The sequence below is a fragment of the Idiotropiscis lumnitzeri genome, chromosome 3, assembly GCF_059441095.1.
Source record: "Idiotropiscis lumnitzeri isolate Australia: NSW breed Sydney's pygmy pipehorse chromosome 3, RoL_Ilum_1.0, whole genome shotgun sequence".
NCBI lineage: Eukaryota > Metazoa > Chordata > Actinopteri > Syngnathiformes > Syngnathidae > Idiotropiscis > Idiotropiscis lumnitzeri.
In genome coordinates this window covers 7,669,548-7,685,236 of record NC_142393.1, presented here as the reverse complement: position 1 = coordinate 7,685,236, position 15,689 = coordinate 7,669,548, and the positions used below count along the sequence as shown (strand labels likewise).

General features: G+C 40.7%; 1 protein-coding gene across 6 annotated transcripts in view; it reads left to right on the top strand.

Moving 5' to 3' along the window:
- Positions 1-15,689, top strand: part of LOC148339709 (cyclin-dependent kinase 17-like) — a 40,460-nt gene that overhangs the window by 1,558 nt on the left and 23,213 nt on the right. For 3 of the 6 annotated variants that reach the window (XM_088292324.1, XM_088292321.1, XM_088292322.1), the window contains exons 2-3: positions 3,995-4,155; positions 6,121-6,282. In XM_088292324.1, coding sequence (XP_088148450.1) covers positions 4,026-4,155; positions 6,121-6,282 — 292 coding nt within the window. In that variant the 5' untranslated portion in view covers positions 3,995-4,025. Of the gene's footprint in view, positions 1-3,994; positions 4,156-6,120; positions 6,283-14,441; positions 14,668-15,689 lie in introns of those variants that run through there. The other 3 variants (XM_088292327.1, XM_088292326.1, XM_088292325.1) reach the window with 2 other exon arrangements.

Genomic DNA, 15,689 nt, shown 5'->3' with positions numbered 1-15,689 from the left:
ATGATGGCATCATCATCAAGTTACTATCCAACACGGGGACATTTTGTAGCACAACTATTTCCATCTGTGTGACATGATGTTTGTTTGTGTGCTGTGTTTATTTTTCGGCGTGATTTCAGGATATTAGTAGGTTGACCTCTGAACTTGGGCAACCTTTTCACTGTGGCAAAGACGGATTTAATTTTCTGTGTGTTGTTGTCTCCCATAGACAGCAGCGTAATTTCACTAGGTTTGATGTTTGTTTGTTTTTTTTTTTTTACATGCATGACACATGTTATGTGACTGAGAAGATCCAGATGAGACATTAGAAATTTTGTGTAGGATGCAGTCCCGGCTAGAATATCTGATAAATATCAGCGTGAATATTTGGATTAGTATTAGTCATGCATCCCTGTTCCGCAGTTTGTGGGTGCTATTGAAGACCTATTCCGCTGGCTGATTCGATCTGCGTGCGTGCACACATTCTTGTGCAGAGGAATGCTTGTTTGTGAAGTTAGCGAGGCTCAGGGAGAAAATATAGCTGACTAAAACTTGTATTATGATCATTACGAGGGTGTCAAATGTGCAGCTAGTTGAGTCCCCGTTTTTCCTCTTTTTAGCATACTCAATTGGCAGAGGAATGCCAGACTGGCACGAATCATACTTTGCAACATTCATCTATCTATCTGCGTGTGCGTATGCATAGCGAGAAGGGTGATGTGGCTGGTGATGTGGCGATAGTTCTTTTTTTTTTTTTTTCTTTTCACTTCAGAGAGAGAAACTATGGTTTCAGTATGGGCCTGTAACCTAGCAACCCAAATGGTGCGCGTCCTGAATAAATCAGGCTGCGTTCGTCCCCTGCCTTCCTCTGGCGTGTGCTACTCCACCTCACCTCCGTCCTACCGAACGCACTGCAAGCACCCACCCGCACGTTCAGTGACACACATCCTCAGGGCGATGACTAAACATTACAAGGCAATGTTGTTGATGATTTTCTTTCCCCTTTCGATCAACTAACCTACAAACCTTTGCTCTCCTCTGTTTTATCGTTCCATCTATGTAGCGCATTTATGTATTCCGCAACAATGGACCTTACAAGCAGAGTGCTAAAACTGCGTCTGTGAGACTCCATCATCTGGAGTTGCCATCCACCCCTCGTCTGTTTAGTGGGAGGTACAGCAGAGTGGTTTTCCGGGTATCTGGTGTTTGTGGCCCGTACATGCTGCTGCCTGAAGCCACATGTCTTTTCCCCCACGCACGGAGGAGCCTGTGCTGCTCTATTCACTGACTCCATCCATTAGATACACTTTACTTCTTAAAACAAAAATTCCTTTTGACCGACCTACAAAATGGTATGGTGCAGCTTTTCATGTATATTAACTAAAAGGAAGCATACTTTGGTAATTTCAAGCATGCATTGTATACTTTTCTACATTTTTCAGATACTTTATGCCCTTTTAGCGAGACCGTATTTTCTGGGATGTAAGGCACACCCACATAAAAGCCGCAGCAACTATTTAAAAAAAAAAAAAATAAATAAATAAAAAAAGGTGAATAAACAAAAGAAAATAAAAAAATAAAAACGATATACAAGCCGCACGTTTCTTTGTTGAAAAAAAAATAGTTGTTTCCTGCATGTACAGAACCATTTTCTACTGTGAATGCGCATAAAGGTACATAAACAGATTGTTAACACAGTGCCTTTTAACTCGGCAACAACTTTGCTAATTAAAACAGAACAGACCCAAGAGGAAAAAAAATCAAGATTTATTTAGTGTATTTTCTGAACTATAGAGCGCCGCTACCGGTGAAAGAAAAATCCACAGAAAAGCCGCACCGTTGTATTAGCCACATGGTTCAAAATACGGTAATCTTTAAACTCGACTAAAACTGAAAATGTCCGCTATATGTTATAATATGGTCATTTTTTTTTTTGGGTGGAGTGCAGTCTAATTATATTCTTGCTTCCATTTGTGTTAATGCTAATTCACCGCAGTAAAAATGAAGACTGACAGTGAATAAATGACATCATTATAGCGTGCCAGCTGCTTCGCCAATATGTAACATGTCTATTCCTGACAAATTGGAAATGATGGCATGGTTTCATGAGGAGAATCTAATCTCCTTGTCTGAACAGTATAGTCTGGGAAAACATGCAAATGAGGGGGGAGGTATCCTGGTTAATCCTTGGGTGATTTTAAATGCTATCTTGTTGCCTATTTGCGCTTTTCTAACCCTTTCCTAAGCGTATTCGAGGTGCCGAGTATCCACAACCGGGCGAAAATTGCTTGTTAGCTGAGAGCATCTTCTTGTGGGAAGCAGCGATTGTCATGATTGCGGCTCACAGGGTTTGAATTCCCTCACAGCTGAGCACTGGCTGTCTCTAATAGGCCCGAAAGACTGAGAGCCTGAAAGAATGAATAGCTTTTGTTCCATCCTCTGAGGTTGAACACAAAGAGAAAGGCAATATGCGCTTGTACGTCTGTGTTCCGTTGTGTGTGTGTGTGTGTGTGTGTGTGCGCGTGCATGTTAGCTGCCGAGCACTTATGGATGAGGTAGAAGAAGCAGGAAGCGGATGGATACAAAAATAATCTGCTGCAGAGGCCTCTTGCTCCGGGCCAGTGACGCAAAGTAGAGGGAACTAGCACTCAAAAATTAACTCACGCACACAGACACGCATGCAAATATGAATTGTTTATTTCCCTCTGGGCGATGCTATACAGCTCTGCACACCAGAACCACCAGACATTTACAAAGCTGACCCACAATTTAACTTTTTCTAAATCTATACAGTTGTTTCCGTGTGTAAAAAGGCTTACGATGAATGGCTGCAATAATTAATTGAATAACTCGAATAATTTAAAAATCGCGACTTCAACGCTTCACAGCGATAATATAATCCACATGCAGTCGCACACTCCTCTTTGAGTTGAAAGAAAATCTTTCCAATAGCAGAACGACATGAGCAAAGAGTCTTGCTAATAGGTTAGCTAATTAACAGCTAGATCACTCTACACCAGTGGTGGGCAAACTACGGCCCGGGGGCCACATGCGGCCCGTTGAACGTTTCAATCCGGCCCGCCGAACTTGAAAAAAAAAAATTAAATAAATAAACCTTGTTCATGTTTTATTTTCGAAATATTTTGTTTCTCAAAAAAAACTGAATGAATATACCTTGTTCATGTTTTATTTTCGAAATATTTTGTTTCTCAAAAAAAATTAAATGAATAAACCTTGTTAATGTTTTATTTTCGAATTATTTTGTTTCTCAAAGATATTTATGTTGTTTTAATGCTTTTGTTCATTTTCATTGAAAAATAAATGTTTGTTTTTTTTTCTCCGATGAGGTGAGGTGACCAAAACACTCCATCCATCGGCTCCTGGTCCGGCCCCTCGGTCAAATTTTAGAACTCATTGTGGCCCGCCGATCAAAAAGTTTGCCCACCCCTGCTCTACACTCTGATTCGCTGACGCCCACGTCACTCACCAGGCAAGGCCATGTGCTTTAAAGCCAAATCACAGATACTACAGTAGAATGTAAGGATCATGGCACAATAGCGGACAACAAAATATCTGTACTTCACACACACACATACAGATTCTGTCCAAACAGGACTACACTATTTGACCGCGTTGCAAGATCTCACAAACTTTTACATACCTTTGTGAGCGAACACGAAGATTTGCGAGAGCTGTCACCTTATGGTCTTTGTAAGTGGAGGTGCAAAGTGTCACTCATAAGTCTTCTAGGAGAAGGTATTTTCATTTGTAGCTGTCTTTCGCTGTTATTTTTGTCTCTGCGCTTGTATCGCCTGCAACGGTTGCACTTGGGATACATAACAATGAGAGCTCATGCTGTATGAGCAAACACAATCATCTGACTGTTGAAAATGCACAAAGGCTGCGCTGCAGTATGTTCACTGTAAACTGAAGACGAATGGTTTTATTTACATATCTTAATGAGCACAGCAGGCATGACTACGGCATAAAGATGATTTTTGTCTTTCCTTCTCAGGCCAGTGGGTGCTGGAGTTGCACCTGAGAACATGGACCGGATGAAGATCATCAAACGGAGGTTGTCCATGTCTTTACGCAGTGCTCGACCCGTTGATGACTCCCTGTCTGAACTGGCGGAGCAGATCGCTTTGGATGAGCCGTCAACAGCCAGGGATAATGGTGAGACACACACGCACAAACACACACACTCACATTCACTCCTCCACTAAGTTACAAACTGGACACTAAGTCAGCATTGTTAAAAATTTCTATCATGGGTTGTGGAGGTGAGATGGTGATTGTTGCGTGAGCTTTGTAAGTAGTGCATTCAGCATCCTTTCTTCTCGGTACACAAGAAAAACAACTTTTTTTTTTTTTTTTTTTGAGTACACTCAACAGACTGCTGTTGGAAAAATACCACCGTGCCACTGCTGGTGGGACCCCAATGGACGGATGTAAAATTGCGTTAACAGTAGAGCGCAAAACTTTCACACAATTTGATAGGAAGCAATAAAAAAATGTACTGCACCCGGTGGAAATTGGCCCTTTCTTGGCCCTGGTCTTTCTTTCCTTTGATACATATTGTAAGACACCATTTAGGGGCTTTTCAACACAAAAGTAATATAAAATGCACATATTATTGTAAGTGAACATTCAACTGTTGGAACATTGTTTTATTATTTCATTCACTGCAACCTTCTTCACCATCCATCATCTTCATCGCCATCTTTTCAGTTTTCACTTGTCTTAGATTGAAAGGATCTGTGTTTTATTCACTTACGCAAATTGTGCTGTCACTGTGGTGCGTAGTGCTGCCACCTGCTGGCCATTTTGAAGGACTGCACTTGCATGATGCCAGCAGCTTCACCTGAGATAGTTCGTTTGTTTATGACTGTGTTCAGCCATATTATGGCTTCGAACATGAACCAGGTCAGAATGAAGGAATGTTTCCCTCGCATTCTTAGAAATTGAGAAAACAAAGATTAAATTCTCAGTGTTCTTTTTTTTGGTCGAGCTGTATTTGAGGCAAGATGATGGCCGCGCTCCAATTTGTTAATACTCGGCTGCTGTTCTTTTCACAACTTGGTGGAAATAGAATTGATAGATCATTATAACTTCACTGTCACTACATTAATTTAACTTCTCTGTTTATCTCCTCATATTTGATTAAACAGTCCTTTCCTTGGACCTGATAGCAGATGTTATTTTCCGGAATGTGCACTGAGGAGAAAGGCAGTAGGATGGAGGAAATGACGTAGATGGTGGAGGCCATTAAACTTTGACTAGTGTACTACATCTTTTACTTAACATCTTTCTTCCTCTCCCCGCACCCCCCACACCCCCCTCCAACCCCTCCTGCACACACATTCTGCTTGATCCGGCTAAGTGAAAGAGTGGCGAAGCATTCCTCCCTTACTCAAAGTGCTAATCAAAGTGCTTTTGCTGGCCTTGATCTCCATTTTTTTGCCTCGAGGAGATTTGGATTGCTGAGTGTGTTCTGTGAGAGAATTTTGTGGATTTCAGGGTAAATGCTAAGCCTGAATATACGGTGGTGGAGAAAACTAGGGATTATTTAAACAACAGGAGATGGGTCATGTGGTCTTGTGCGCACGCACAATGATTTTCAATCATCACGATGGAAATTGCGGAGACATGACATCATCCCCTACATATGTTTAATTTATTTCTAAGATTATATCTCAGTATATCTTACGGTAGCTATTCTAGTCATCCTATAAATTTTTTAGTTCTACCTCCGATGCCTCTTGGGCTTGGTCCTGCTAATTTTTTGATGTGCACATTTCCTTTCCCACTTTATTTTTCTTTGAATCTTTCTCAGTTTCACTCCTTTTGCATTATAATAATCCTACAGCTACATGCATCCCAGGTAGCGATTATCTCCCAAGTTGACACTCTATTCCAAAGCCCCCCCCCCCAACATCTCCGTGTGATTTTGTTTGTACCATTCCTTTTTTGTCTTTTTCACATCCCCATGTCGTTTCTTTATTGTGGTGCTCCTCTTCCCTTTCCTTTTGTCTTTCTCTTTGTCTTCTTTTGTGGCTTCTTTTATCACACCTTTTCTTGCTCTCTCTTTCTTCCTTTTCTCTCTGGCTCTGGCTGCTCCTCTGCAATGGTGTGCCTCAGAGCCGATGGTGGTGAGCGCCATTCATCCTGCCTCCCACAGCGCTCCCTCCTTCCTGCGTCACTATGCCGGTCATCTGGGCCGCACTGCCCTGCGCAGAGAGCCGGGTGGGGGGCTGGAAAGAGACAGAGCCTATCTAAGCCTCCACAGGACTGGATCTCTGGGTACACACGCGCACACAGACACACACACGCACACACAAGGTTTGCTTACAGTGTACATTGTGACCATGCAGGCAATATTGTAATTGAGGCTGGATTTCTTTCAGTTGGTTCAGAGAAACAACAATGCTGCTAATTGTTGCATAGATTCAAGAGCTCATAATGCCACTGTACATAAAAAAAATTGCGTTCATACATGTCAAATCAATGCTATTATTGTTATTTTTGAGTTTTTTTCTCTTCTGAAAAATAATTTGTTCCATAACCATGCGCGTAAAATAAATGAAAATAACATAATGTACACTTTGGAAAAAAAACAACATACAATAAAGACATATGTAAATAGAATATCAACAAATGAAATATTTTTTGTCACAATTTTGTGCTTCAATTCAATGGACATTGTGCTGCTCTTTCTGGTGTGCCTGGCGTGGCCACCTGGGGGCAGTGTAAGACAGACAGATGAATATACTGTACCATAATGTCTGTCTATGTGTTTTGCGCTACCGTTTATGTTCAAGTATACATCATTTTAAAAGGGAGGATATTCATTAGACTTCATGTGGCGTTTCCCAATGTGTTTTTGCATTAGGCTAGTGAACTTAAAAGAAAATTTATGCGGCTATATTAAATACACAGTCTTATTTTTAGGTCGAATTTGACAGCAAACATAAACTGGGACTTGCAAGAAACAGCTCGAAGCCTCTCTTTGATGATTTAATTACTATCAGCTACTTGTTTCGACCTGAGTTTACTCCCGAATAGAGCGTTCATATCTGAAGTTTTTGCTTAAAAAAAAAGATCGTCTGCATGACAAGTCACATCACGAAAACTCGCATTGGCTCACTTGCATCTCAAGGCACCGCTATTTGGATTCTTCTGCCAAAAGATAAGGCGACGTAAATGCAACAATTTCCAGAAAATTATCGCACTTCCTAGCACACAATCTGATTGCTTCGATGTCACTCCTAAACTGCTTGCAAGCCTGTTGGCTACATTTTTTTTTTCGCAGCATCTGGAGATTACTGTGATAAGCTTGCGTGTATTAGCCATCGTTAATGTCCTCAGTGTATTCGGTTCTTTTGCAATGTCTCTTAATTCAAACACGTTGAAGGCATAATACAGTTACAGGAAATGCCAGGTTAGCTGTTTCGGTTCATTTTTTTTTTGTGAGTGGGTCTTATGTAGGAATAAAGCATCCACTCACTGCTTGGTCATCCAGTGTTTACTGTGAATGTGGAAAGCTAAAACTGTAATGACCTTAATCCAACATACACAAACACATGCACACGGTCAGCTCACACAATCACATTTTTTTCCCTCCCTCTGGCAGTTTAAATTTTGAAATGGAACCTGTAATTTGTTCCTTTATGGCTTTTGTGGGTCTCGATGATGCCCTGGGACAGAAGTAGGGAAAAGAGGATTTTGAGATGTGAGAAGAACTGATTTACATAAAGCAATAAAGAAGGGGGATGAGGAGTGCAGACGAGAATGGAAGGCCATCAGTGGTATCAGAGTGTTCCGTCCCCTGAGTCCTTGGCTAAGTGAGCTGCACACTGACTTCGACAGTATTCAATTTATCCAAACTAGTCTTGTGCAGGCAGGGATCATGCCATTGAATATAGTCATTCCGGAACGGAAATAATTGAACGCAACTGAGTCATAGTCATATAATTTAGTTAATAGCTCTCGTGCAGAATAAAAAACAAACACAATCGCCTGCTATCGTTTGAAAGCAAAATGGCTGCCACATCCTGGCACTTTGGACGCAGAACCCTCTGGTGTATTGCAGAAACATGAGGCTTCTCCCAGTGGCATTAACTCTAAAGACACCTTTTCTAAAACAAGAACAACACAAAAAGCAACTCGCAAGACACAAATGTGCATTTGTTTTAGTTGTCATTGAAATTGAACATGAAAAAACAGGAGGAAAATCCTGTTTACCCAAAAATGTAAAAATCTTCAAAAACATGTTGCAAATCATGAAACACATCACGGTAAAGAGAGTTTGTCATTAAAACTGTGAAGAATGTTTACAAAATTATTATTTTTTTTGTCCTAGAAAGAATTATTACCTTATTGTATGAAAACAACTCAACTGCTTTGATTGTTTTATTCACTACAATAAAAATACATTGAAGCCCAAAATTCTTCATTAAAAGTACATTCAATGTAATTAAAAAAAAAACAAAACAAAAAAAACAGAAAGTTGCAGAGATAGGCTCCATCAAATGTAACAACTTGTTCATTCCTGAATTGCCATATTTATTAAACCTGACACACATGTCGGAATCCAGGACAGCGCATGCAGCTAATTTGCTGTGTGTTGCTTCACCAGCCACTCACAAATTGAGTCAACAGTGAAAACAGTTGTGCACCGGATGACGTCATTCTGTCAAGTCTCTGAGGCAGCAAAGCCGAGGATCTCGTATGATGCAGTAGCCAGCACTAACGCTACTCTATTGTTAAAATTCTGAAAAGATTCCAATGTGTGTGTGTGCGGGTGTGTGTGTGTGTGTGTGTGTGTGTGTGTGTGTGTTCATGAGTTGATCTCGCTGACTCACTTTGCCATTCTGCAGTCAGAACACGTCTCCAGCCTTTATGAGACGCGATGATGCAATCTCACTTTCCTGCTGCACTAAAACGATGTCAGTCCTCCTTCAGTCATTTGCTAACTTGCTCTGCACGAGTCTTAATATAAATACACTTTTCATCCACGTAAGTGGGCCCTACTGTGGAGTAATATCTTTTATTGTATGCATACTGTCGTTTTGGCCAGCAGCCAGAGTGCCCTTAATGGGTTTGTGATTAATTTGTTGGTAACTGGGCCGAATCTTAAGTACCTGCACTGCAAATGAGTTAACCCCCGTCTCTGTTTGACTGAGAAAAAAAAGGATAATATTGAAACTGCCTATTTAACTCATTCACTGCCATTGACGACTTAAGACGTCAAAAGCCGTTTATTTTTTGTTTTTATTATTTTTTTTTTTACTTGGCTGGCAGTGAATGAGTTAAAATGGGATGCAGTGTCCTCTCTTGCTTTTTTCCCCATCCTTCACAGAATGTCTCTGATTTTTGTATAGTCCAGATTTTAAACGTCATTTCATGAAAGCAAAATGAAGCGCTCACGTCACCCCCGGTGTACATCACGACCTTGCCTTTGCATGAGATTTACTGCATTAACGCTGCATTAACTGATGTCTCTATTTCCCACCACTCCCGAGAGTGGCCGGTACATCCGGTTGCGTGCACTAACGCTGTTCACTGCGGACTGGATTTAGCAACAATAGCATTCAGTCTGTGGATGTATGGTCTTGTAAGCTTTTCTTTTGTGCGTTTATTATGAAGGCCAGCAAATGCTTGGGGTGTCATAAACATTTGTCTCCAATGCTCATTACTTGCAGTTATTAAAAAAAACAAAAATGAACCTCAATCAAAGTCAGATGGGTTTTTCTGCAAAGGGAAGCATTTTTGATAGAAATTATTTCTTGAGTAGTTTAACACCAGAGACGTGGAAATGAATTGTGGATAGCGTTTGACCCCATTATATCAGTGCTTTGTTAAAGCTTGAGTAAATCTAGATTCCTTGTTGGCAACATGCTTGCTGCCAGCATAGAGTTGGCTAAGGAATATAGATCAACTTTATGTGATTTTCCACAGGGAAAAATGGATCCAATCACTGAGCTCAACTTTAAGCACTTCAGTTATTCCAAAAAGGACAGTATAGAACAGGGGTGGGCAAACTTTTTGATTGGTGGGCCATAGTGGGTTCTAAAATTTGTCAGAGGGGCCGGACCAGGAACAGATTTATGGTGTGTTTTGGTAACCCCACCTCATCAGAGGAAAAAAAATACATTTAATTTTAAATGAAAATGAACAAAAGCATGACAACAAAATTTCTGTCTTTGACACGACACAGTATTTAGAAAATAAAACATGAACAAGATTTGTTCATTTAATTTTTTTCAAGTTCGGCGGGCCGGATTAAAACGTTTGACGGGCCGCATGTGGCCCCCGGGCCATAGTTGGCCCACGCCTGGTATAGAACATGTAAACGTAATTCTTAAATGTGTAGTAACAGCAGCTTCTTAGTTTCCCCTAAAATCTTAACTATTCTCAGAGCACTAGCTTTGTTGAGGGACAGAGAGGATCTAGTACAAAAATAAAAACTGATCTACATGCTCTGATTTCCTCCATTGTGACTATAGTCTTGTTTGTCTCTTTTTTGAGCAGTTTCTAGGCTGCGGTAGCGCCGTGCAGTGCTGCCCTCTATCAACCTGGAAGATTTACATATGACACGGCAACATGGTATCGGACGTATTGATACTTGGTATTGGCGCAAAAATATCGCAATACATCGCAAGATGTTTTTTTTTTTTCCAGCTCTAATAAATACTGTTTAACGACAGAATGCAAATGTATTTGTTGACTGGTAATTAAGGCCCCTGATAAAGACAAGATTACAACTAAACTTATCATAACTTTTTTTTTAAACGTTGACCTTGTTTGCCTCAACATTATTATTCGCTACTTCACATAATAATCTTGAAATACAAAAATTAAAAAGGGCTTACTGATCATGCATGGTTTTATCTGTAACAAACCGGCAGATTGTTCTGTAACAAAATGCAAACTGCGTCGCCATGTGCAGCTGGTCCAAGAGAGATGTGACTGATATTGCAGGAAGGTCAGCAATGATTTGGGCTCGAGTGTGAAACTGAAATGTGGATTCCCAGAAAGGCCAAGTTATTTTAAGATGGAATATTACGAGTTTGTCGAAGACTGCCAGTAAATGATCTGAAACTTAATTCTTGTTTAAAAAAAAAAAACAGGACTGTTGTGAGCAAGGCTCCATCCCAGTCCCCCTACTGTTTGCTTGCCCCTTTCATTATGTCTCTCCTGGTTCTTTGTGTTGTGAACACGCAAATATATACAGTAGAATTATTTTCAATTTACTCACGAGGGAGTGTAACACAATAAATAAATACATAACTTGAAGTAGCAGTTATGTTCCGAAAAGTATTTGAACAAAGAGTCTCATACTGCGGGATAGTTCCAATGAGTGCTTGCAGCATCGGTGAACAGCACATATGGAACCGATAGCTTAGAGTAGACCCTCTAGACCCAGTGATTTAAATAATAAGCTTCCACAGATGCAGAGGTAATTACCTTAGTCTAAATTCACCCGTAGCCATGTAAACCACTTTCGGCATGCTTGTGTCCTTTGGGATGATATGCTCTTTGATTTTTTTTTTTAATCATCTGTCTTGTCTGGAGGCAGGTTGTGGAATCTATTGTTGAAATAGAAAAACAATACATTGAGTGGAAGTAAGTTGTAATGGACTTGGTGGGGCATGTGACTAGCATGTCTGCTTCACAGTTAGAGATACCGATCTAGATTTTAATCTTGTCCATGACCTTTCAATGTCGAGTTCACACTCTGATTTCTTCACACCTTCCAAAAAAAAAAAAATGCATGTTAAGGTCATCGGGAAGTGGGAATTTTTCATATGTGTGAATGTGAGTGCAAATGGTATGTCCAGGTTATACCCTGACTTTCACCCAAAGTGGGATACTGATTTTAAAAAAAGTCTGTAGTGTCGAGGTTAATGCTGAACAACAAAAATAGCTTTGATTTGTGTGTATGGCGCACATTTGGTGATGATAGCTTAATGGCCATTTTGTTGTCCTTGGCTTTTAAACCGTCTGTGACTCAAGGATGCACAACTGTACATCATTGTCAGTCATTACACTGTAAATGTTTGTCATCACCAGTGGTTGGAAATAGAAAAGTAAACATAATTTTTTCCTGTACTCAAGTAGATTTTCCAGATGCCTGTACAGTACTTGAGTATTTATTTTTCATTTATTATTTTTTGTGAAGTCTTTTTAACTTGTGACAAGTCCCATGGCAACCCCCAGAAGTCCAAAAATGATATCTGTATTTTCTGCTCCTTAATATATGAAAAGTAAAACTTTAAGTTTAATCTGTCAACCGCCGCCACTCCCCCCGCCCCAACGATCTGCACTTGGTGAGTGTGAGTTTGTGATGGGAACACTCAAGCCATTCATTAAAGATGATTATTTCAAAAGATTTGGCCACCAAATCATTCAGTGCTTAGTCATTCAGTTCATGATTCATTCTCGAGGTTCACATTCACGCCGTTACATGGTTACTCACTGAGGGATGGTGCGCTCATCGACCGTAGCTCATGGTCGTACACGTTCACTAAAATGACTGCACTTTCTTTTAAATTGCGGCATTTACTAAATATTGTAAACAAGGAAAGGCAGGAAAATTTAAAACAGTATTTACGTAAAACTACAAAGATTTTTTTTCTTAAATGTATTTTCAATATCTCCACCCCAAAAAAATTTTCAGCTGCTGCACTGGTTACTCTCACTTTCTCTTTTGTCTCCTCTACGCTCCTTATTTTATGGGTAGGTTTTTAAAAAGAATCCAACTAAATGAGGGTGGGTGCAGTGTGTGTATATGTTTGTTTTCACGCGGCATTAGCCGTTATTAGCGATAGACGAATTAAGCTCAATGCATCACTTTTTGACCGCTCGAGGCGGCATTCTTGGTTTGAAGATTCAGTGGAAATTGACTAACCGTCCATTACACTAACATTTATCTTTAAACCAAGAGCACCATCTAGAGCAGGGGTGGGCAAACTTTTTTATTGGCGGGCCACAATGGGTTCTAAAATTTGACAGAGGGGCCAGACCAAGAGGAAATGGATGGAGTGTTTTGGTCACCTCACCTCATCGGAGAAAGAAAATACATTTAATTTTAAATGAAAGTTAACAAAAACATTACAACAATATACATGTCTTTGAAAAACCACAGTATTTAGAAAATAAAACATTAACAAGGTTTATTCATTTATTTTTTTTCAAGTTCTGCGGGCCGGATTAAAACGTCTAGCGGGCCGCATGTGGCCCCCGGGCCGTAGTTTGCCCACCGCTGGTCTAGTTGTTTTTTTAGTTACTCGAAACCCTGGCCAGACAATTATGCTATCAATTTCTACCTATGTTGCTCACACTATCTAACCATATGTTCAAAACAAGCTCTTGATCCTCCCTTCATGTTTCGCATTCCCGTTATCTTTAATATAAACATGTCCGTCGTTGCTCATTGTTTCTATTCTCTGCTATGGCATTGTTATACAATATCTGTATGCATAGTGGCACACGTCCGTCTGGGGGGCGTGTACGTGCACACCCGCTGATAATGGATTGTGCTTCAGGTCCATTGGGGAGGATTAGAAGAGAACGATCAAAGTGGAAAGAAGATAACAGAGCAAAGATGGGGGCAAAGAGGCGACCCCAAAGTGCTTTAATTTCTGCACCGCAAAGATAATGCAAAGTGAAGGTGAACAAAACAATGATGCAGAAATGCTGCAAGAAAGAGGCTGATGATGATGATGATGTAGGAAAAATGATACCGCTGGCTCCCCCTGAACGGGAACAGCATCATTTGTGGACCCAGACGGATGGGAGGCAGGCAGGGAGAGTGGTTGAGATAGAAAAAAAAAAAAGGAGAGAGAGAGCCAAAGATTGGTATCACTCGAGAGGGAGGAGGGTATTGGCAAGGTGAAGGGAGAGAGCTGGACGACTAACAACACTGAAAGCACTGATAGAGCGCCAGAGGCAAGGAGGACGACATCGAGCGAGGGGAGTGGAAAGAGGGAGAGGCTGACGAGAGTGCTGCGATGAATAGAAGAGGACGAGACGGAGAAACGTAAGAGAGAGGAAGGAAGAAGGGCAGGACATCGGCATGGTGCGAATGATAAAGCCACCTGGGTGTGAAGAGAAGCGCTGGCCGCACAGTTGAGACACCAGAAAGTCTCCCTTCAAGATGACTCAGCAGTTTGGAGAGGGAATCACCTGTCGTGTTTGTCCCGCTGATGTTTTTCTTCTGAGCATTTCGCCTCCTTGTCCTGTTTGACCTTCCTTCGTCAGCAAGCAGAGACCGCAGGGAAAAGGAGGGAAGCATAAAAGGGAGTGTCAACGGGTGCAACTAGTAAAGTGGAGTAGAAGCTGAGGGAGTTGTTGCATCGCAAGAGGAGCACTCACTTTAGCCCACCCCACCCTCTCCAAAAAAAAACCATTTACTGCATTCCTCACCTGGTCGTACGAAGCAGCCTGAAAATTGGACAGCGGATCTGGACTGAAGTTTTTGGGTGGCACGTTCATTTTGGACTTTTGAAAACGAAGCAATGGATGCATCAGGCAACCCCAAAGCGTGTCCTGCAAGTGGTCCTCGGGTGGGAGACCCTCGGATGGTGGAGGTGAGAATGGGGGAGAGAGAGCCACCGTTGAGGATGTCACCCTTCCGTATGCTCCGTGTGCTTGACTCATGCCGTCCTCCGGGAAGCCGTATCGGTGAGTGTCTTGTCTTCCCTTCTATTATTGATTTGCTCTCCGGAGGATATGATTGGATGGCCACATTTCTTGGAATTCCTCATTTGAAAGATGTATTATATACATAATTATTTTATTCTCATTTTTGTTGAGTGAGGTCGGACAAATGCTTGGGCATAGAATCCACATTTGTTCTGTTTCTTTCTCCAAAATGTCACGTTTATTAAAAGAATATAAAATAAATGTGCATGTATGTAAATAAAACTAAGATTGAATAGTTACAAGCTTTGAAAACTAAAAAAACAGCATAAAATTAAATAGAACAATATGCTTATGGTTCCAAGGTTTAGACAAAAGCCAGCGCTAATGCTCCTAATTTCTACTTTTCTAGCTTTCCGTTTGCAGCTGTTGATAGGAGTGACCTACTGGGAGCCGCACACACCTCTCACCACACTGTCTGAAGTGTGATTGTACAAACAAGTTGCCACGTAGCTGTAAATTGATCCAGTCCTAATAAACTGCCAAGCCTTTTTATAGCTAATCAATGGAATTTTGCCTATCTGGTAAACTGCAAAAAAAATAAATAAATAATTGACATGCTGGAAAAAAAAATTACTGCAATTTTAGACAAATTTAAGTCAAAAATGTCATTTTTTTTTTTCAAATTGTTCACCAGTGTAACGATATGTGTGATTTGATGAATTTGATTTTAACGAGATCCGTGTCATTTTATAAGGCGTGGTAATAGCTCACTTTCTCCAGTGTTCATTCTTTAATTTGAATCAATCCACTCCGAAATATTATTCCTGTGTCCATGACGTAGGCCGCTTCCAGACAGTGTATCGGGTTATACGGCAAGTTATTCAAGTTCTTCTTTTGAATATTTTAATAACACATTTTCTTGTCAGCACAATGACTGCAGCATCTCTGTTCTTGCACACTCTAAATTTAGAGGCCATTCTGTCCATAGCTGAAACTTACTTTCAGAGCCAGAGGATCTTAAAAGGATGATTTGGTTCAAAGTGTGGTGATAACAGATGGTA